This window comes from Camelus dromedarius, chromosome 11 (genome assembly GCF_036321535.1).
Source record: "Camelus dromedarius isolate mCamDro1 chromosome 11, mCamDro1.pat, whole genome shotgun sequence".
In the NCBI taxonomy this organism is placed as follows: Eukaryota; Metazoa; Chordata; class Mammalia; order Artiodactyla; family Camelidae; genus Camelus; species Camelus dromedarius.
Genome location: NC_087446.1, coordinates 35,354,994 through 35,378,915, shown reverse-complemented (window position 1 = coordinate 35,378,915; position 23,922 = coordinate 35,354,994). Strand labels below are relative to the sequence as shown.

The following is a 23,922-nucleotide window of genomic DNA, read 5'->3' as shown; positions in this document are numbered from 1 at the left end:
TTGAGCTTGACAGAGGCTCTGATTCCCAGTAAAATGCATCTCCCACTAGTGAGGGTAGTGCATGAATCCTTATTAGTGTTCAGGAGTGCATCTTATGATATGGAATAGGGTTGAAGAAATGGGCAGGGGACTCAGGTCTGTGCTGGAAAAAGTTGAGGGGCATCTGAGAGCAGCAATGCCAAAATGAAAGCGAATGCGAAATAAAGGAAGTAAGAGGACAGGTATCAAAGACAAATCCTGCCTACTTCACAATTTTGCCCTATGTCCACATTATTAGAAGGTAAATATAGTTCCCTTGATGTCTATGACATTTTGAGAAGTTATGGCTTATACTTTATAATATAATGCTCCTAATTTAAAAATGTTATGCTTTATTTTTGAAAAGTTTCCTAGAAAACATCAGACACTTGGAGTAAGTTTTCAAAAAATAAATCTAAGATGAGAAAATTATAGGCATTGGTTCTGACAGGGAGCTGAGAGATGACTTTTCAAAGTGAACCAAGTTCTAGCTGACTGTTCCGGCTAAGTGGTCCTCCCTGCAACCTGAGTTCTCTATGGAGACGCTGCGCTGATATGGAAACCTGTACGTGTAGAGTTAAAGCGTAAATGGAAGTGTTGCTGATCCCTTTAAAACGTAACTGACCAGAAGAGAGCAAATGCAGCTGAATTCAAGGTTATCCTTACAAAGGTGATAAAAGGTTTTTGCCCATTGCCAGCAACACAGACTGTGACTAGGTGATATTTTTACTGGTTAAGATACACTGACTTAGAAATTCTCTAGTTTCTTTTTTGAATTTTTTTGGGGTGGGGGGGGGTTTCCTTTCCATAAGTTCCTTTTCTGTTAAGTCTGAATTTAGAGTAGTTTAAACAAAAATTACCATTTCTGATTTATCATAGGGGTTAGGGAGGAGAGATCTGGTTAATGTGTTGTCATCATTTAAAGCAGTTTGGAAGCAGATATTCAGTGTTTAGGGGCCCACAGAGACTTCTGAAAAAATATTTACTTTTGTTCATGCAACTTGTGCTAAACCTTCCAAAAGAGCCAAAGTTTATTATTTTCATGACTCGTTTTTGATTACCTAAGCCTGGAGACTTAGTTCCAGGTATCCGCACAGGCTTACCTGCTGAGTCTGCATTGCTTATCTACTTGCACACCTAGAAAAGCCAGCAAGATGTGCTGCCTCTCAGGTAGAGATATCTAAGGTACTTACGGGTAGCCCAGTTCCATGAAATTATTCCAGGTCTGCTTTAGCACCATTATAATCCCCATTTGCATACAGAGATCAATAAGGCATCCACTAGGGTGGCACTGTGAGGTAAGCAAACAGAAATTCAAGAATCAGTGGACAGGAAGAAAGGCTGTCTGGTTTCTAATCTGCACAAAGTTACCCTAAGGCTGTTTAACGCAAGTCTGTGGGAAACAAGGGATGACGGGAGAATACAGACCTCTTCTAGTCTCCACCTGTTTATCAGCCTCAAGTAGGCACCTGGGTGTCCTGTAAATCTTCAACACACACAGAGAAACAAACCATTAGCATCCTGTGGCCTTCATTGACCATTACATTCAGATTAGCACATCCTCCAGCAAAAATTACTGGTACAGCAAGTAACGGGTCTGCGGAAATTAGGAAAACTCTCCAGAGCTGGCATTCGGGCAGCTTCTGGAATTCTCTGGGGACCATTCTGTCTGGCTGCTGACCACTTCTCGCTGCCTGCTGTGACTTTTAACATGTTTTCTGCTGAATATCCAGTGCCTGTTGTATAAGCAGCAGGCTGGATTTCATCGGATCTCTCTGGATATTAGTAATGCTTTTTTTTTTAATCTTTAAACTAAACTCTTTGACTAGAATTCCATGTGGAAGTAGCCAGACTCATCCACTTCCCCAAAACCCAATATTTAGCCCTTCCCTGGTTCTCATCTGCTGAGACACACTTCCTGGTGTAATGCAGTTCACAGGGCATGGCCTTTCCACATCCTCGTAACTACCAGGCTCAGAAGTTACCCAAGCTTCTTTGGCATCCCACGTCAGCCCCCGTTCCTGTCTGGAAGTCCTTCCCTCTTCTGTGAATCCGCCATCCTCCCCCTGAGGCCATCTGCTCCTGTAGGTATGAGATCTGGGGCCCTGATTCAGGTATAGATGGAGCCCATGAGTTTTAAATCCATCCTTCATGTGGGCAAACTACCTCCTTCCATTTACCTCAGCAAGCAAAGGCACAAGGTGCTTTGATGGGGACCATTCCCTGGAGTGGGAATGGGGACGGGAAAGGAGGCTGCTCTTCTCTTTTTACACTTTGTACAAAATCACCCTGAAGGCGGGCTCCTCTGTCACCCCTGGTTGGTGACCTCTGTCCCTGGCCTGGGGAGGTGCAGAGAAACTGGGTTCTTACCTTCCGAGGAAGAATGCAATGTAAAACGTGGAGCTGTTCAGATTGACAAACTGAAAAAGAAACATTTTCAGGGTGAAGCTGTTCTCCCACTCGGACTCTGTGCGAGGCTGTTCTGTGGACACAAGGGGGGCAGAGTTTGAGAGGCTGCATCTGAGCCCCTTGGCTCCCTCCGTCTGGCTCCCCAGACACATAGGGTGGGAGCAGAGGTGTCCACAGAAGACTGCAGGAGACCCCAGCCTGCCTACAGGTGGTGTGCAATGCAAAGGACCATCCACAAGATCCTCTGGCTAACAGACCATCCCCAACAACAGTTTGGTGGGAAGTGGCTCCTGACTTGTCTGAGAGGAGGGATACCCAGGGTGTCCCGCTGTAACTGGATGCCCAGAGAGCCTGGCGTAGACACAGCCCGGCCAAAGGGGCCCCATTCCCAGCCCAGGCTCCCTGCAGCAGCCTTTTCTTTTGCTCTTAGTTTCCACTTGTGGGTCGGGGCCTGTGTGGGGGCAGGTCCCCTCCTAGCTTCCAAAAGTCCTATGGTCTCGACTTCTACTTCTGGTATGATGTGAGGGGTTACTGGGCAAGAGGGAGTCAGGCCCCTGTCTCAGAATATGGAGAGCATCTGAGCCCCGTCACCTTCATCCACTGTCACTTTCCTTCTCAAGGACAAATACTGAGGAGATGACCACACTTGAGAGCTTTTACTGTATATTAGCATCTGTGTCTTATAATTTCCAGTCAGGTGCCAGTTCTCATCTCCACATATTTTAGCTTCTATACAGCAAATGCTCTTTGGACGTTGAGATACAAACCAAAAATACAGAGCAGTCCTCCAACCTGAAATCACATGTCTAATGCACTTATTTTTTCCCCAGGAGCTGCATCCTCACCTCAGACAATGCCATAGAAAATGCATTTAATGCAATAGCACTTTCTCTGTTTCCACATCCCCTGAGCTTCTAATGGCTCATTTACTATTTCACCCCATCAATTCCTTTTCCACGAGTTACAACTCAAAACTGCTTCCTGGGAACATATCTGAGAAGGGAGGGGAGAAAGAGAATTGGACTTAAAATAGTTTAAATGTCAACTTCAGAACAAAACTGTACTGCTGTTGAGGGAAGAAATGACAAAGAATTCTTCTAGGTTTTTGGCGTTATTTCACTTCTGCTACTGAACTCTTGGTTACGCAAGAAGGTCTCCTAGGTCATCAGCCAGCCGGGTGGGTTCCCAGGTGTCCCAGTCACAGATCGACCAGGACTGTATCACCAGCATCTTTTCCAGCCTGGATCAAGATGCCCCTGGACACAATCTACCAATGGGCAATTACCTCTTCTGTGGACATAAACTTCTGTCTTTTGGGGCAAAGAGTGGTGATGATGGAAGATTTCAATGACATAAGAGGAGATACACTAAGTGCCTGCCTCTGTATCTGGCACATAGAAGGGCTCAATAAATGGCATCCTTTATTATAAATACGAACACTTTTGTGATTTTTTTTCCCTTTTGGACAAGCTACATATGGGAATGCACTAACAGGTTTTGTGTGGGAGTGTAATTTTCTCAAACTGCGTAGAGTAAAATGACAAACATCTCATTAATAAAACTGGGACAATTTATCTTGAAAATGCAATCAAGGTACAGCTTATAGCTGGCTACTAGATTGTTCTGATGCTCTACGGAGTCAGAGTGGCGTTCTTAGGGGTGACCTGTCCAGATGCACGTTATTTTACAAATGGCAGTGATGGCTAGTGGTGAAGGACTCCTCAAAGCAAATAATCTGTGATTTCATATGCCATGAAAACTTGCTATGTTTTTAGTTACATAAAAATTGTAGGCAAAGGCAAATGAACACTTCTCTAAATGATTATAAGTACTCCATACTCATGTATTTTTGTGATGTTATATTTTTTGTGCACTAAGAGCAAACCTACTGGAAATTATATTAGCTCATGAAAGATAATGTTTGTGACAGGTGTTAAAGTTTTAGGTAGGAAAGATTCTCCCAATTCCTAGATTTGTTTAAAATGTCCCCTTGAGGGCAAAGAACTCATCATTGTATGCAATTCAAAATAAAGGGAATATTTCTTTTCAGCAGTGTTTCACAAATGAATGTCTGAGAAGGTATTTTTCAGACCACAATACTGTACTGTGAAATAAACAGGGTTCTACTTACCTAAATTTGTCAGAAGCAGCGCAACTTTTTCATAGAGCTGTAAAGTAAATTTAATACATTTAACAAACTGTAGATGTTCTAAAATTTATAATTATCAAGGAAATAGATAATTCAATCTGAATGAAAATAATTTAATTAACCATCAACAATGAAACAACAGCTCAAACAATGAAAACACTGTCAACAATTGTGTCCTTTAAGGGCAGGAAAGGAATGTACAAGGTCCCATTTTACTATTTTGAAAATCTCTCACTTGTTTTAGGGTGAATAATTCTGTGAAAACAGGCCCGCTGCCACCAATTATCAGCCTGCTAAGCGGTGCTGGGTAAGTCACAACATTCCTGGGCCTCAGCATCCTCAATGTAAAATCTCTAAGACTTTGCTTCTGATGGTAAGAGCCTGCAATTCTATTGTTTCCATGGGCTGCTGTATGTCCTAGATTTTACCATTCATAGACACTGAAATGATCAAATATTATTAGGAACTGCCAAACTTATGGTACTCTGCTTTTCCAGATGCATCCCTAACTCACCCAGTCACCTGGTAAATGGAGGGTCCTAATAGGACAGAAGGGGGGTGTGTCCACGTGCCTGTGTGTGTGTAAGTGCAGGGAGTACAGTAAAGGCACACGCAGCTCTAGGAGGTACCCTAGGGACGGTATAAATAAGAAGAGCAAGCGCTTTCTCTGTAATGAAAGATGATAAATGAAAGAAAAAAGAAAACTACTCAAATGGATTTCAACAATATGAAAATTAAGATCACATTTAGACTAAAGTAGCAAAACTGCACTGGTTAGAACTCCCCTGTGCTGGAACTACAGCTCTACCAGCCGGCAAGCTGTAGGTCATGGGCATGTTACCTCATTTCTTTAGACCATCGTCTTCTTTATATGTGGTTAAGAATGGGTATTGGACACATTCATCTTAAGATCCTTCCTAACGTTTTAATTTCCTTACCCTAGATTTCTGCTAACTACAGAAACAGTCAAAATACTCAGATTGTATGACTCAACTTTCAGCAAGGACTATGGTTTGTTACATTAAGATAAAATTCACATGGCCATTGTAACAAATTTTGTATACAGAAACTTCAGACAGAGTCCAATGTTAATTAAAAGAGATTAAACACACATCATCAAATCCAGAAAATAGGCATTTCTTATAGATCTGCACCTTCAGTTAGGATTGGACAGATATAGCAAAAAGTCAGAAACAGGATATGATCGATAATAATTATTTAAAAGAGGTTTTAATGAACACAAATACCAATCAAGATCTCGAGATTTTTATATTCAATTAATGTAAAAATATTCATGATTAATGTCCAAATAATTTTTTCTTGCAAGACCAGTATGGAAAAAAATTTAAGTATTAAAACAACTTATATAGCTATAAAAAAATCTATATTATTGGGTCATGAAAATATTTCAAATTGAGTAATTTCAGCAGTCAGTAGATTTTAGTTTAGTTCTGAATTGGTCAAAGCTATGTTATAGTCATTAGTCTGTCATTTGTCCTTTATTCAATATTTGCTTTTTAAGGACTTAAAATTTTTAAAAAATACATTCTGGTGAAAATCTTTCCAAACTACATACCTGGTTGTCTCCATAATGGAACCTGAAAAGCTTCAGGGCATGAGACAGAAATGGAAAGGTATGTGCTGGAGAGGGATGTCCTCAGAGATGGCTAAGGAGGGTAAGGCAATTGGTCCTTGCACAAAAGAGTCCTAAATGATGATGGTTTTAGAGTCCTTATGTATGCTTTTTGTTTTCGTTTCTTCCCCTTGCTATGGCTTGTCATTTCCTGACCTTGTCAGTCTTCTTGCCTTAGTAACCACTTGTTATTCTAGTTTGATGTTGCTGAGAAATCAGAACACCAAAGATGCTCACACTGTATTAAAATAAAATAAAATAAAATAAACCTTAAGGGCATTTGTAAGGATGATACATGTAAGCTTTAGTGTCTGGACTCTACGTCATCCATTTTGGTGACCCAGAAATCCTTTGTTAAAGAAAACATGTAAAATGCCTACCTGTCTAGCTCCCAGCACAGCTGGTGCTCTGTGGTATCCCTAATTATATATTCTTTCACCTCCCTCTTCTCTCTCTTCATTTTTAGTTTATTTTCTCTTTTCTTGGCTATGTCTCATGAAGTAGAGATTATTGGATAAGTGATTTTCAGTTAAATGAAAGGTTACTTTGACAACATTGACACCTCGTCAAAATGTACAAGCAAGCATGAATTTACAGACCCACTGCAAGTCTGTATAAATTTATTTCTTAAGATATATATATTAAATTTTAATCAGACATTGGATAAAAATACAGTAAGCTTTAATTCATCGCACCCCACCTGGACACAGAATCTTTCACTGCTCTGGCTGTCCGGTTAATTTTCACTATGACTCACTGCCCCTCACAGTGAGTGTTCCACGGTTCACTCCGGGACTAGCTGCACTGTGGGTGGGGGCAGGGCCAGGGTGCGACAAACATCCACTTTCTGTCTCCACTTGACCAGTTACACAATCATCACATCAAGATGATCAGTAAGTGCTCTTTGTTCATTTTTCTAACTTGTGGATTTTGAAACTTTTCTAAAATAATAAGTCCTTCTATACTTAATAATAATAAATTACCTATATTTCATTTCATTAGCTCACTGATTTCAGCATTACGGCCCAGGTTGCAGTATAAGTAAGGGCGAGGGGAACTGTAATTGAGCATCTACTCCATGCCTACCATGGTACTGGGCACTCTACACACATTACCTTATTTCTTCCCTACTACAAACCTCAAGTCTAACCAGGTCAGTCATTACCTTTTGTTCTGCAAATAACAATTTACTGAGAGCCTACTATGTGCCAGATCCTGTTTCAGGCACTAGGAAATAATGGGGGGAAAAAAAGAGACAAAAGTTTCTGTCCTCTTGTGGCTAACTTCTAATGGAGAAAACAGATAATAAATTTTTAAAATAAAATTTTAAAAATAGCATATTAGATGGTGATTAATGCCTTAGAGAAAAATAAAGCAGACAAGGAGCTGGGAAATTGTCAGATGGCAGGAGTGGGTTGCAATTTTAACCAGGAAAACCTTATATTAACTAGAAAAGTAACATTTGAACAAAGACCTGAAGGAGGTGCAGGAGCAAGCGATGCCAACCCCACACGGTGGGATGTTCCAGGCAGAGTCAAGCAAGTCAAAAGTCCTAGGGGGAGAGCGTGCCTGGCACATCCAGGAAATGTAGGGGAGGCCAATGAGGAACAGGAGAGTCAGGGTGAGTAGGGAGGAGACAGGGTCAGAGACATCACTGAGGCCAGAGGAGGGAGACCCCAGAGGCCATATGAAGAGACAAACTTTTCTTCAGAGCCAGAGGAATGACACTGTGAACAGAGGCTGACTTACATGTGTGACACTTGCTCTGGCTGCTGTGATGAGCCTAGATTGAGGGGAGCAAAAATGGAAGCTGGGGGGGTGGGGGACCAGTTTGGAAGGCACTGCAATAATCCAGTGGGAGATGCTAGGGACCTGGACCAAAGTAGGAAGTGGGGATGTGTAAAGAGTGATCGAATTCTGGATACATTGCGTTGGTGAGAGAAACAGCGAAGTCAAGGATAACGCCAAGGATTACAGGCTGAGTGACTATGCACGGGGAGGCTGCTGGGGAGGAGCTGATTCTGGAGGGAAGATGGAGAGCTCGGGGTTGAAAGTATTACGTGAGGATGAGTTTGGGGTTCAAGGGAGACAGCTGGGCTGAAATAAACATCTGAAAAAAAAAAGCCTGAAATAGACATAAGCAACAGGTACCACCTTGAAATAGTCCTTGGGTTATCTCAAGGAATGCTTTGGATACTGACTAACTTCCCAGCATTCAGAATCAAAAGAAAACAGGAACCAACACTGCTGAATTATGTCACAGATTCTGAGCTGGGCGTTTAAAATATATTTTTTTCCTCTAAATTACCCCACAGGTTATACAGTGTTATTTTATCAGATAAGTAAGGGAAATGAGGTTTAGAGAGAGCAAATGCCTTGCCCAATCTTACACTGTAGAAAATCCTAGAGCCCAGATTTGACTGAAGCGGTCTGTATCCACAGAGGCGTGCAGCTTATGCCAGGCACTCTGCTGGCAGGGCATGAGTGCTATGTAACTACCAGCCTCTCGGGGGCCAGGTCCCTTTACCAACAGACGAAAACAATCACCTGCAGCCCACATGTTTTATCCATTGACTAGTTACCCTGTAGCTCACTTACCACATTCAGCAGCATGATGATACAGAAATTGATGCACACGGCAGTCCCTGTGGTTGCAACCTGAGAGTTATTCCTGATTAACGCCCACTTAAAGGCAGCGAAAGTGCTGACGGTCACCACCCGGTAAATGACGATCCCGAAGACGGCAGCGATCACCACGCAGATCTGGCAGGAAGACAGACGACACCCAGTGAGCACTGTGGTGGACTGTTTCAAGGAAATCCCACCATCTGGAAAATCCTTCAATGAGTAAAGGGGATAAAGCAACGGTGGTCCTGACTCAAGACACCACAACAAAGTGCGTACTTTTCATTGTGGTTGATACTTTCTCTTGTCTGTTTGTATTTCTTTGTTATCCAAATAGAAAAACCACAGTGCGTGAGAGCTGATAAACTGTGTAAGCTATGGGGTAACACTTATGAAACAGATTAGACTGAGAAAATGAACAGATAATTATTATTCTCTAGAGAAGCTTTCCTATGTTTTACACAAACTCTATGTTTGGCTTACTATGGGTAACATGAACTCAGGCATGAACCCTAGCTGGTACTGGCCAAAGGAAGACTGATAGTAATAATAACGGAACAAAAGACTGCCCATGTCTTAATCCTAGAGCTGCTGATAGATAGGTGGAACCTAACTGAATTTTAGTCAAGGGTGGCAATATGGTGGGATGGACAGTTTGCTGGACTCAGAAGTCACGTCTGAGTCCTAGTTCAACTACGACCTAGCAGTGTGACCTTGGGCAAGTAGCTTGTCCCCTCAATGGCTCAGTCTTGATGCTCTGGGCTCCCCCTCTATAGAACACGGAATACTTAAAATCTATGTCCCCAGGTGCTGTTGTGAGAAATGAAACACAAAGCAACAAATGTGAATGTACTTCAAGAGGGCAAAGCCAGACACAACTGCCTACAAAGCCGAATCTGCAGCAGGGCACGGATCTGACTCTTGATCTGAGCTGAGGGACACTGGGCAAGCTGCCTACCCCTCCAGCTCCCCAGTTTCTTTCCAGATTTTCTGTTGTCCTGTTCTTCCTACTCTGACAAACTAGGATATATATTTACACACACTGGCCATTTCAAAAGAGGAAGGAGGATCCTAACCAACTCTCACTGTTCTAAAATGACATTTTTTCTTACAAATTTGCATTATGTTTTGTTCAGTAATTGACAGGGTCCTACAAAATGACTTCTTTGTAGGAAAAGCTCACAAACCAGCTTCCAGTTAGTGTTCTGCAAACTGATAAGACCATTCGTGAGTCCAGAAATAAATTTTAGGGGGTTATAGCTGGCATTGAAAAATAGACTATAATAAAACAAAAAAAAATCAGAGTTCATTGCATATTGTAAAGGTGAGCACTGTCTCAGTCACTATATTGTTTTATACACCTATTCGCATAGCATGTACTAGGTTCTGACAAAAAATGTATTTGTTACTCTATGGGCATGGTAAAAAAGTTTGAAAAACACTGCTGTAGGTCCTGTCTCATAATTTTAGTTCCTTTCATTACGGCATAAAGAGACAAACGGAAAGAACATCAGATTTGAGGACTTGAGCTCTTGGCTCTTCCTGACTAACCTAGGCTCCTCAACCTTCTGGAGTCCCAGTTGCTCCATCTGTAAAATGGGGATAGCAATGCCATCCCTGCCAGCACAGAAAACTGTTGTGAGGATTAGACAGCAGAATGTGCAAAAATGTATCCAAATGCCTGATATGATTAGTGCTGTTACCATGCTAAAAGTTTGTACTTTATGAAACACAGAATTTTATAAAAAAAAAAGTTTCAAACCATAAAAAATATTCCAGATGCAGAAACGATAAGTCGGCTGCATTTATCGGCAAATGCTTGATACGGTTCTGGCTTTCCCGAAATGGGATTCATCCGCTCTTTCTTGGAATACTTGGCTTCAAACTGGGGCCGTATTTCTTCCTAAAGAACAAACACACATTTTTACGTACTAAAGGGCACTCAGACAACAAGAACAAAATCATTTTAGCCTACAGGAAAAGTGAGTCAACAAATGTTACAGTCATCAGTCAATCAATGATGTGGGCTTGGAAACCCAGGTTTAAATGTCTAGAAATTGGCCACTTAAAGAAAATCTAAAGAATGATGATTTAGACTTATTATCATCAAGGCTATGTTACTTAAAGTGATGGTTAAGTGCCTCTATTATCTTATCAAACTATGCTTGAAGAAAGAAAGTGAGAATGAGAAAAGGGACCCACTTGTCCTGTCCCTGGTGGTATGAAGCAACTAATAAACTTTTACTTTTATTACTGGGGAAGGATATGGACACCAGGACAAAGGAAGTTTCTGAACAGCAAAATGTTCAGAATTCCTTTTTTGAGTTATGATGGCAATATGATTCTTAATTTTCTACAATTTTTAAATTTTTCAATTTAGGCAGCTAAAAACATGGTAAATCTGTTTTTTTTTTTTTAAATAAGCTTCTCTAGGAGTCAACTCACCTTTAACCACAGATTTTAAATGTATTCTTCAATGGTATTGAAAACAAGGTAAAATATTATGTGTATGTGCAGTCGAACTGTAATAATTCTACCTAATTAAACTGAAAAAGGAGAAAAAAAAAAGAAAACAAGGTAAATACCTTTCAAATCCAGCTAAAATCAAGATTCCTCTAATTCTAAATCAAACTGAGATTTTATTTCTTGAGTTGAGCCTCATCCAATGTGAAAAGGTTCGGACTCAAAAGCAAGTAAGGGATTAGGAATAATAGATAACCAGGGTATGCTGAAGTGGTTTTGGTTAATTAAGAACTTGTTCTATGTGAGTGTCCTGGAAGACGAGGGAAGATGAGCAGAAACTGGTGCGATGGAGACTAGTTGATCCAGGCAGACATACTCAAGACTCAGATGAAGGTACTGACAGAAAGCAAAGAAGGAGCTGATGAAGAGAGGTGATGGAGGGATGGAGGGATGGAGGGATGGACGGTGGGCACAGTCTGGCAGTGGCCTCCCTGTGTGGGAGGAAGGACAGCCTGACTCCCGCTACAGGATGAGCCCAATGCTGACTTCGCCTAGTGGTGCATAATGGGGAAAGGTCAGGGGGAGATACTGTTAGAAACAGCCTCTGCCTCCTTTCAGTTATTTTAGCCAGTTATGCTTTAGGATATAAATAGAACAGACCTAGAATATTCTGCTTCTTTGGGAAACAGTTTATTAGGCTCTAAGTGTCATCAAGAGTCACTAAGCTAATCATCCAGAAGCTGAGGCCAAACATGGAGCCAGACCTGTCAGCCTGGGTATTACAGACTGAATTTTGTCCCCTTCCCAAAGTCCTATCCCTCAGTATCTCGGAATGTGTCTGTATTTGGAGACAGGGTCTCTACAGATGGAATTAAGTTAAAATGAGGTCATTGGGGGGACCCTAAACCAATATGACTAGTGTCCTTATAAGACTTTAGACAGAGACACGCACAGAGAGCAGACAGTGTGAACATATGGGGAGTAGATGGCCATCTACAATCCAGGGAGAGAGGCCTGGAACAGATCCTTCCCTCATGGTCCTCAGAAGAAACCGCCCCTGCCAACACCTTGATCTCAGACATCTAGTCTCCAGAACTGTGACACAATCAATTTTTGTTGTTTAAGCAACCCAGTCAGGGGTACTTTTATGGCAACCCTAGCAAATTTAACATCTTGGGTTACCCCTGAAGAAGGCATGCAGCACACCTGGGCTCTTCTGTGCAGCAAGCTGAGAGTCACAGGCTAGAAGTAAGAGGCATTTCTACAATGAATTCCCAGACTGAGGACTAGAGCTGCACATGGTTCCTGTACACAGGGATGCTGAGTGAAGGGACAGTTCAGTGCACCAAGCTTTTTAAGAGGGCTGGGAAGACAGACGGCTCCAGACTTATAAGGGATATGTTTACCCTAAGGGTACCCACATCTTGGGTGCACCTCAAATGCCAATTGTGACTTTAGATTGGTTTAATCAAGTTACTTAAATAATGCCACACTTTATAGCTGAAAGGGGAACATTTCTTTAAAAATGAAAAAGTCCAATGGTAAAGTAATCTGTCTTAGGTGACACAGTTGCTTACTGGTGACTCAGATTCCCAGGTAAGAGCATTTTCCATTCCATTTGAAAGTCACTCCTGTAATCACTCAAAACAGAAAACAGAACAGCCCCACCCAGAAGCAAGTCCTCAGTGCAGTCCAGCTGTGACTGGCAGACTCCAGAAGTCACCTGGGCAGCCTCTTCCAACCCAGAAAACTGTTTTCTGGAGAATGAGTGCTTATAAAAGCATGAGTGAGGCCTTATCAAAAGAACAAGGATTGCCGAAAATCCAAGTATCATTTCTAGATTTAAAAACTACCCAAATGTGTTCAAGAGCATGAGGAGAAAAGGCAGCCATCCACAAGGCATGATTTGAAGGGAAAAAAAAATCCTCTCAAAATCATCTCCCCCACCAAGTCTATCATAGGGCTAAAATTCTCACTTATGTTTCCAAAAGATTCCTTTTAATTTATAAAAATATATATTTACGCCTCTTGGGAGGAAAATACCCACTAATACCCATTATTATAACTGGTGCATCTGATTCACTGGCACAGCAAGGCTCTGAGGAGATGGAACTCAGGAGAAGGAAGAGATAACAGACAGGAAGAAAGAAAGAGGAGTTCAGGTCTGGAATGACTCTCAAGGGAAAGCAGGGTCCAAGGAGCACACGGTGACCTAGTCCAGCAGGAGTCCTCAAGACTTCTGACAGGAATGCGGCAAGGAGACATGAAGACCAGACATGGGTTAGGAAAGGGCAGTGTCCTGGCCTAGAGGGGATGAAGGGGAGAGTGACATGCTGAGAAAGTGAAGTCTGGGGGACTGAGTTTACCTTTCCTGGACAGTTTCGTCTAGAGTTGGTCCTGCTTTTAGTCACATCCACCAAAGAGGCTGCTTGAGGGGTGATTTCCCCTACGTATTTATCACTTAAGGCAACACCTCTGAGCCTGTGCACGTCTAGGCACTGTCCAGGGTACTGAAGAGCTCACAGAACCATTTCCCTGGAGCACTTAGGAGGTCTGCTTCCATGTGCCTAAAATTGTAGAGCTAATATTCTCCTTCTGATGAAGTAAAGAGAATGGTTAATGTTTAAGGGAACTAAACACATCTTGCTATCAATTCTTCTTATGCCTCTACCTACAAGTGAAGTGCTTTACTGAGCCATGGAATTTTACTCCAATAAGGAATCAAAGTGTTGTGTGTGTGTGTTTAACTCTGCTAGTATCTTTTTATACTGCTTGAAATTTCCTGCAAAGACAGGTATTAAAAATGTTTTCTGAAGAAACCTGACTTCTGTTACAGAGTAGAGAGCGATGACTCAAGGGGGATTGTGTATTTCTTGGTGATTTGCTTTTTAAAAATTTTTGAGATAAATGATACAAACCTCCTCTTCTTCCCAGTCTATCAAATCCCAGTCATAAGCAATTACTGCTCTCCTTCTTTTCCAAAACTCCAGGAAAACTGTCGCTGGAATAAACAGAGAAAGACAGATATTTTCAAACAAAACAATGCCTTTAATGTGTCATAGAATAATGAAGCCATTGTAAAGAATGACAGTTGTTTGTGCAACATCCTTAAATATCAGAATTTTTAGCTAAGCTTCATTTAACAAGGATCATTTTCTGAGAATTACTAAGCCTGTTTCAAACAATGAAAACTTAAGAGATTTCATTTAGAATTAAATTAAGCTGATTTGTGAGTCATAGCAGAACAGACTTATTAGAATGACAAAGCTTCTGGAATATAAGAACACAGAAAACTAGGTTACCATCATTTTTTTAATTGATAGAGTATTTATTCCAAAAAGTGAGGGACAGAAGACCAAATACAGAACTTAGCAGTTCACATGTATTTGACTGGCAGTGATTTCTTGTCCCCCAAATCCTCCTCTGGACAAATATCTGTGTAGAAAGTATCTTACTATTTTACTGAAGTAAGCTATTTTGTTGGAGAAAAGTGTCCTATTGCTTCTCTTTTTTTCCCCCCAAACTGTCTCTTTATTGTCATACTGAAGGCAAAAGTGTGTAAATTCTGTTAAGAACATTTTCCAGTGTGTTGGCCTCCCTGCCCAGGTAAATCTGGGAGTGATCCTCATTTGGCCAAAGAAACTTTTTAGTCAATTCAACTTAAAAATATCAACAAAAATGAATTGCTGAGCATTATACAATGACAGAGAGATCAAAAAATAATCAAGACATATTTCTACTGCCTGGGAAGTCACAAGCCAGATGAGGAGACACATACACACACATACTCACCACTCCGAGGATGACTGCAACTAAGGACATCACAGAGGCACCCTAGGAGAGGCAACTGCTGGGTCTGTCTCTACTGGGCCTTGCTGTGTACTTAGACTTGCAAAAGGGAAAAATACATCCTATATTTGGAGTCAGTTTCATGGGGAAAGGTACACATCCAAATGCACATTCCAAACAGCGACAGCTACTTTCTTTTCTACTCCCCCTTGCTCTACACTCCCTCCTCATGAGTGGTATTTGGACATAGAACATATATTTTAAAATAAGTAACTAGAAGGATGGTATAGAGTGATAGTTACGAGCTCTCTGGCTTGTGACCCAGACATTCCTAGATTTGAAATCCAGTTCAGATACTGTTGGCAAATGAATTAACTTTTCGAATTCTCAATTTCCTGCTAAGCCAATGAGTGATGGCAATATAATCCCTATCTGCAATGCCAAAATTCAAAACACTCTAAAATTTGCAAGCCTTTCCCCACACCCAAGTCTGGCACAAATTCATCTTGAGGCCAGCTCTGACCTTGATGGAGGTGAGGCTACTTACAGTCTCTACTGATCCCTCTCAGGGAGAATACGCATACGTTGAAAGCAGCCATATTAACATATCTGAATACGGGGTCCTTCTCAGACCTCATGGGCTATTATGTAATATATGGTATAAGCACCACAGTGCCTTTCTAAAATCTGAAAAATTCAGAGTAATAGTTGTTAAGAAAGCCACACCTAAATAATCAAGTGCTTAATTTTAGAAGAGGGAAATGGAAATAAACAGAAGTCTCTGGAGGTTGATAGAAGTGCCAAGGCTGAGCAGCACTTTCCACTGGAGTCCTTCCTAGGAGTCTTGCTGTGTCAGGGGTTCCCAAGACCACCTCCAGGCTTGATGATTCACTGGGACTCACAGGACTTAGCATACAGTAGTACATATGGCTGATTCATTACAGGGGAAAGCTGAAATGCACAATCAGCAAAGGGAAAAGGCACATGGGATGAAGTTTGGAGGAAACCAGGTGCAAGCCTCCAAGAGTCGTCTCCCAGTGGAGTCACACAGGATGTGCTTAATCCCCCAGCAGTGAGTTGTAACAACATGTGAAATGTTAGTAACAGGGAAGTTCATTAGAAACTCAGTACCCAGGGTTTTTAATCAAGGGCTGGACACATAGGCACCCTCTGCCTAGCACATTCCAAAATTCCCGAGTCTCACAAAAAAATCAGGTAGGTATTCAGCATAAATTCTAATGTTTGGGCAAATCATTTATGTAAAATGGGTTACTCTCAGCAGTTAGGGTGGGGAAAACTATTCTGAAATTTAAGTTCCCAGATGCCAACATAAGCAGGACATTCTAAAGCAGGCCTGCTATGTAAACTCTTTTCTGCACATTTGCCCTCTGCCTCACCGAATTATCTTGTCCTTGCATGGGGTGCCTGAAACATCTCCTTCCCTGGGTCTTCTGGCCAAATACCACTTTATTGATTTCTCTCTTTGGTCTCCAGAGTCTCTCCTGGCCTTAAAGAGACAGTGCAGCCAACCCTTGAATGTGTGGCTATTCTCCGTAAGAGTCAGGACAGTAGCCCTTAGCCTTAGAGAGGCTTGATGGGGTGAGGAGGGGGTCTATCTACCTGACTCCTAGCTACGAGGCCACACTTTAATCTGGAAGCTTCAATTTCTACTGAAATGAGAAAAGCCAAAAAGAAAGATAAAGAAAGCCTACTCTACCAACTACAGGAGCTGAAACTAGTTATAAATACAAAACTGCTGTGCCTCAGGGTTATCGGTTCATTGCGGGAGCTGGAATTTATTCTGTATCATTCCCTCTGGCTACACATTTCTGGGAGGCCTGGGAAAGTCCACACTTATTCCCAAAGCTGCTAAGAATACAGCACTGCCAACTTTTGCCCTCTGGTAACATGATAGGTATTGAGAGGCTTAATTTGATTCTTCATTTTAAAAATGTCTATACTGGTAGTCCAAAGGAAAATTATGTTTAATGCCAGAAAATAATTTTAAAGGCATTTTTACTTCTTATTTTTGGCAAAAACAAGGAGCCTAAAGATCCTATAGTCTAACTTCTTTCCTTGCCAAAAGATTATGTTCCACTTGTTCGTGGAAAAACAAGAATTGAGCTGTGGCCAGCAATAAAATGAGCAGTGCCTATGAAAGAGAAAGCGATTTTTATTTCAGAATGAAAATTAGGTTTCCTAATTCCTAGGAAAGCAGAATGACTTATTTCATATACACATTCATTTGTTTTTCTCCCCATACTAATTTTTTAAAAGTAAAATTAATACTGCTAACAGATTTCATCTTTTCCTTTATAACTTTCTGAGAATGTTCATTTGGAGGAAGAACAGAGGAGTTTCAATGATGTGCTTTTCAAGAACTTAGAAATAAAGAAACAACATCACCTCCTGAGAGCTTAACTTGTAAAATCTTCACACAACAGAGAGTGGTGGGATTTAGGGCAAGCTGGAGAGTGAGTGTACCATGTAAAATGATAGATTTTTCTCAGTTTTCATTGTACTTTGGCCAGATGTTCAGATTTTTCAAGAGAAACTATAAAAATCTATTTCCATGTGAACTATCTCAATTTCAAAATGTTAGGGTATATTGTTAGGATAAGTGTTATTCATATACTTCTAAAATTGGTGAAAATCAAACAGAACATTTTTACAGGTTGCTAATTTGCAATATTTGGGGTAGGTGATTGGCAGTCATAATGCAAATAACTGTAAATGAGTAACTAGAGAGTTTATGAAACTCTAAATGCCAAGATGAGGGTAATCTCAGGGTCCAGGAAGGACAGGAATGTGACTATGAATATGCTTCATATGTCAATAAGGTAGATAAAAACAAAAGCACAATGGGGAGAGAAATAAAATATACAAAAGGATCCAATTGCAAGATATGAAAAGAAAATACACTGGAGAGAATTAACAGAAGATTAGGTTTTTCAGAGGAAAAGATCAGTGAACCTGAAGACAAATAATCAGGAACAATATAAAAAGGAGCACAGAGAACACAAAGACTAAAGAGACTAAAAAAGGGTCACCAAAGCATAAGTGACCTGTAGGACAATATTGAGTGCCTAACACACATGCAATTGGAGTATCAGACAATATGATTCTGGAAAATTGTCTAAAAATACACAAGACCTGTACATGGGAAATTATGTAACATTGCCTAATGAAATTATAGAACAGTTAAATAAATGAAAAGCTAAATGACATTCATAGATAGGAATACTTGATATTAAATCTTCAGTATTCCCAAACTGATTTGTTGATTCAGCTCAATGGCAGTCAAATATCAGGGGTGGGGGTGGGGTTTAGAAATTGACAAGTTAATTCTAAAATTTACATGAAAATGCAAAGAACCTAAGGTAGACCAAACGACTTTTAAAGAGAATAAGATTTCAAGGCTTACTATTACACTATAATAATGAAGACAGAGTGCTGTTACATAAAAGTACACATATGGATTAAACAAAAAAAATTCCAGACATAGACCCACACATGGTCAATTGATTTTCAACCAAAAAATGCCAAGAAAATTCAAGGAAGAAAGGATAATCTTTCAGCAAGTGGTACTGGAACAAGTGGATATCCATATATGCAAAGAAATGGATGTGACCCTTACCTTACACCATATATAAAAATCAACTTGAAATAACTTAGGGACCTAAATATATGAGTCAAAACTAGAAGCTTTCTAGAAGGAAAAATTAGAAAATCTTAGGGACCTTGAGTTTGGCAAAGATTTTTTAAAACAAAAAGCACAGAATAAAAGAAAAAAACCCCCTAAATTGGAGTATATCTAAAGTAAAAACTCTTGCTTTTCAAAAGACACCACTAAGAACATAAAAATTAAAGCCTCAAAAACAGGGAAAAATATTTGCAAACATATGTATGATACAGGACTTCTATCCAGAATATACAAAGAATCCTTTTAACTTAAAAATAAGAAGACAAACAACCCAGTAACAAATGGGCATTTGAACAAACACCTCACTGAAGATGTGTAGATTGCAAACAAGCTCATGGAAAGGTGTTCAACATCACTAGTCTTCAGGGAAATGCAAATTAAAACCATAATGGGATAACACTATATACCCACTAGAATGACTAAAATGATAAATACTAATAATTCTAAGTATCTGTGAGGATGTGGAACATCTGCAACTCTCATACAATGCTGCTGGGACTGCACAATGGCACAGCTACTTTGGAAAACAATTTTTTATAGTTAGACATTCACTTATCCCATGATCCAGCAATGACACTCCTAATTATTTTCCCAGGAGAAATAGATACAAAGACTTTGATGCAAAAGTGCAAAAAATTTATAATAGCCATTAATTTTTAGGTGTATTTATAATTACTAAAAACTGGATTGGATCTGAATATTTATCAACATTTAGATAAACAAGTAGATAAACAAATGGATAAAATGGATAAACAAATTTCATTATATTCCATGCAATGGAATACTATTCTGTACCAAAAAGAACAAACTATCGACTTATGCAACAACATAAATGAATCTCAACAGTACTAATCTTAGTGAAAGAAGCCAGAAACAAAATGTTAAATGCTGAATGATTCTATTCATATGAACAGATGAAAATATAGAGATAGAAAGCAGGTTTGAGGTTGCCAACAGGATGACTAGAGGCATGAGGACACTTTCTGGAGGATGAAAACACTCTGTTTCATCATTATGGTGATGGTTACATGACTTATCAAAAGGTACCCTTAAAAACCACTGGATTTTATTTATTTATTTATTTAATAGATAAATTATACCTAAAAAGCTGACAAAAACATCCCATAATCCTATCACTCAGAGAAAACCACCATTAACGCTGACATAATTTCTTCCTGTTTTCATTAATACTTGTGTAACAGAGAAAAACAAATTGACTCCACACTGAAACTTGTTTCTTTAACTTTTGTATTCTGTTGCTTTTGCTACAAGTTAATCACTAAAGGGACGTTGCCTACAGCTTAAAGTATACATAATGGCCCATCTTGGGAAACCCTTTGTTTAGCTAGCAGGAAACGTCCTGACCAGGCCCACCTGTGAATGGCTGCAGGAAAGAAGAAATTAACACATCCCCTCTGGAGTTTAGCCAGAACTAGGGAATCTTTGCAACAATTTATAGCTTTTTTTTTTTTTTTTTTAACCTTACCTCTTCATCTCCCCCTCTTGGTTCTATAAAAGAAACTAGTGTCCAAACCCTGGGAAAGATGGTTCTTTGGGACATTAGTCTACCATCTTCTCAGTCTGCTGGCTTTCTAAGTAAAGTTGCTACTCCTTGCTGCAGTAACTCGTCTCTTGATTTATTGGCCTGCTGTGCAGCAAGCAGTACTAGCTTGGACTTGATAACACTTAAATATATCTGAAATCACACTTTATTTGTATACTCTGTATCCTACATTAAAAAATTAAATTAAATACAGCTTTTTGTTACGTTATTACATGTTTTGAAAGATAATTTTTAATGGCTGCTTATAATTTCTTTAACCATTCTACTATTGGATATTTAGGTTATTTCCAGCCTTTGCCTATTATAAATAACTAAAGCAAGCAAAACCTATTTAGGTATAAGGTCTTTATTCTGTAATTTTGATCTTCCCTGACACCCAATTCTGCATAATATTTTGACTGAACACTGGAACTGCCTTCTAAGTGGCTACCTGCTACCTACCGGTCCCCACTGTCACCCTCCCCACACTGCTGCCACAGTTGCTTCCCAAACACAGCTGATGGTGTCAGTCCCCAGCTGACAACTTCGGTTGGCTTTCTGCCTCTAGGATGAAGCCCTGGTTCTCTGTGTTGTTCACATGTCGTGTGATAAGCAGACGTCAGGCCTCCACACGCACACTATTATGGTTGAATTGTGCCCTCCCCACCCAAAATATGTCAGTGTCCTAAGCCCCAACCTCAGAATGTGATCTTATTTGGAAATAAGGTAATTGCAGATTAGTTAAGATGAGTTCACACTGGAGTAAGGTGGGCCCTGAATCTAATATGATTGTGTCCTTATACAAGAAGACTGCCATGTGGAGGCACAGGGAAGTGGTCAGTGAAGGTGGAGGCAGAGATTGGGTGGATGCGTCTACAAGCCAAGGAACACTGAGAATCTAGGACAGGGTCATGGCACAGACCCCTCCTCAGAGCCTCCTAAAGGAGCCAACCCTGTAGACACCTTGATTTTGGTTATTTAGCCTCCAAAACTGTGAAAGAATATATTTCTTTGGTTTCAAGTCATCCAGTTTTTGGTATTTTGTTACAGCACTCCTGGGAAACTAAGACGCATTCCATGCCCCTGGCACACCGAACGTCCAAGCATTCCTTTCCAGAGATTTACCCACACTGTTCTCGGCTCAGAATGTTTGTCACACCTCCCCCTGGCTCCACACCCTTGCCTGGCAAATTTAAGGCTTGGTTTCAGTCTCTCCTCTTGAGTGAAACCTTTTCTGCTTTCCCTTTTTGCCTCAGGAAGTTGGCTGCATGAACCCTCACTGTTCCTTTGTAAATAGAACTTGACACCTGCTATTATAATTACCAATTTTCGAAAGCAGAGATTACATCTCACTCTTTTTTGGGGGGGATACCCAGTGCTGAGTGACTGAATACATAGTCTACGGAGTAATGAAATCTTTTATCTTACAGAAGGTACAAGACATGGTGGACAATACTTTGGAATGACTCCAGAGTTAGGCAGACCAGATCTGGTCTGAAATCAAGACTGTACCACTTACCAGCTGCTGGGTCATCTTGGGCAAATTGCATAACCTCTCTGAGCCTCAGTAACCTCATCTATAAGATGGAGACACTATTTTCTTCCTGGCGGGTTATGAGAAATTGATGAGGTGTCAAATGTGACTGCCCCTACACCCCTAGCTGGCATTTAGTAAATGTATACCTTTTCTTTTTTTGAATATAAAATTATTATTTTTGTTAAATATATACATAAGATTACAAAACCAAAATTAGTGTATCTAAAACAAAAGGTAAATTATTATAAAACTTATTTTCAAAAAATGAGACATAATTCACTCATAAATTACTGGCAGGACCATACACAAAATCTTTGAATTTGCATTTAAATAACTACAATCTTGTTATTTTGATTGGAAAGCGCTGAAGACTTTGATTTGTTTGTTTACTGGGGATAATTTAATTTTTGGCAACACTGAAAGTGAAAAAAAAAAAAAAAAACAGAGGAAGGAGAAAAAAAGAAAACAGAAACAAAGAACAGAGGGAGAGAATCTGCTTCCTGGCAAGTCTCCCCAACATCAAACTCCCTAATGACTTTTTTTTCCCCCTTAGGGAGAGAGCTAATTTGGGCCATAATTGTTCTATCCCTTGAATCTTTCGGAACCAAAATGAGCGTTGATGAAAGAACTACTCTGATAAAGCCCAGAGCTCTAGGCTCACAGTAGTACCTCCAGGGTCCCCAGGAAGCCATCACACGCATATGACCACGAACAGAAGTAGTGGAGTTCTGTCAAGATTTCTAGCCCCACAAAAAGGCCCTCCCAGCTGCTACAGATTGGTTCCAAATGGAGCCTTATTGGATCTCTGGTGAACACACAAAGCAAAAGGCAACAAAACAAACACATCAACCCTGTCCCTTCGGAGGGCTTGTAAACCACTTACATCTGTTTCATCATCACCATATCTAGCAATTTCCTGAAAATAAAGTGCATTTGTTTTCCTAAATGTTGTAACTTGTCAATTGTAAAAGATGATCCTGAGACCATTAAACTGAGCTCTGTTGGAACTGACACACTTTTATAGAGCACCACTGTCACAAAGCAGTATATAAACGGGGCTCGAGCTGAGAGTACCATTCCTTTATCTCCAAGTTTGGATCCATGAAGCAGAAGCAAACAGATCCTAGCAGTGGAGGGGAGGGGCTAAGCTTGCCCAGTTTAACTCTTGGCTTTGCCACTTTCTAGCTATTGCCTCAATTTTCTCATCTGTTACATGGGAATAATAACAGTACCCTCCTCAAAGGTTGCTGTACAAATTAACTGAGATGATACTGTACAATGCCTAGGACACTGTCCAGGATGTAAGCCCTCAATAAATGTATGTTGTTATTATTATAAACATTACTGTTACTGGCTATTCTAGTTTTCTGCAAAAGGCAAGACCCTACCAAGAAACACCTGGGGTAAATCATTCTTTTTCTCAAACTAGCATATTTCTGGGACCAGTACAAGATTTAAGCAATAAGCTGTCAACTAAGACAAAGCAATTCAGAAAATGAATTATTCCAGGCTTGCCTTGCCTGGAGTGGCCCTAAAATGTTCCCTTGTGCCCAAACGTTATTACAAAACATCTATCAGATTCTTAAAGAGTACCATCCAAGGCACTGAGGACAGTCAGAAGCTTTTTCAGCTCCATGCTCTAGGCAGTCACTACTGGTCAGTTGAGGTTGGCAAAGATAAAACAGTACAATCTATTTGTGATCCCCAGTATAAGACATTCCAACTTTCAAGGAATGGATGCAATTCCCTTTATAACGATGATACCGGGTGAGGGGTGGAGATGACAATCTCTCTGCCTTACAATTATCTTTTTTTTTTTTATTGAAGTATAGTCAGTAACAACGTGTCAATTTCTTTTTCATTATAGGTTACAAGATACTGAATATAGTTCTCTGTGCTATACAGAAGAAATTTGTTTTTTATCTGTTTTATATATAGCAATTATCACTCTATAAGAATTTTACTTCTGGGTAACTGTGGAAGAAGAAAACATTATTTCAGTCAAAGTATATCTAAAACTGGTAGAACACCGAAGTGGGTAAGGCAGTTTTGG

General features: G+C 40.2%; 1 protein-coding gene and 1 long non-coding RNA gene across 4 annotated transcripts in view; one reads left to right on the top strand and one right to left on the bottom strand.

The window, feature by feature from the left end:
* The window catches only part of ANO4 (anoctamin 4), a 263,559-nt gene that overhangs the window by 37,168 nt on the left and 202,469 nt on the right, over positions 1–23,922 (bottom strand). For both annotated transcript variants that reach the window (XM_031462956.2, XM_031462957.2), the window contains 7 exons: positions 14,216–14,298; positions 10,597–10,737; positions 8,808–8,972; positions 4,559–4,595; positions 2,389–2,500; positions 1,447–1,504; positions 1,212–1,309 (listed from right to left, as the gene is read on the bottom strand). In XM_031462956.2, the coding sequence (XP_031318816.1) occupies positions 1,212–1,309; positions 1,447–1,504; positions 2,389–2,500; positions 4,559–4,595; positions 8,808–8,972; positions 10,597–10,737; positions 14,216–14,298 (694 nt within the window). The remainder of the gene's footprint in view (positions 1–1,211; positions 1,310–1,446; positions 1,505–2,388; positions 2,501–4,558; positions 4,596–8,807; positions 8,973–10,596; positions 10,738–14,215; positions 14,299–23,922) is intronic.
* Positions 1–23,922, top strand: part of LOC135322534 (uncharacterized) — a 117,231-nt gene that overhangs the window by 58,770 nt on the left and 34,539 nt on the right. The window contains exon 3 of one of the 2 annotated variants that reach the window (XR_010383182.1): positions 4,821–4,883. The exons of the other annotated variant lie outside the window; for it this stretch is intronic. This is a non-coding gene — a long non-coding RNA (uncharacterized LOC135322534). The remainder of the gene's footprint in view (positions 1–4,820; positions 4,884–23,922) is intronic. 2 annotated transcript variants of the gene reach the window in all.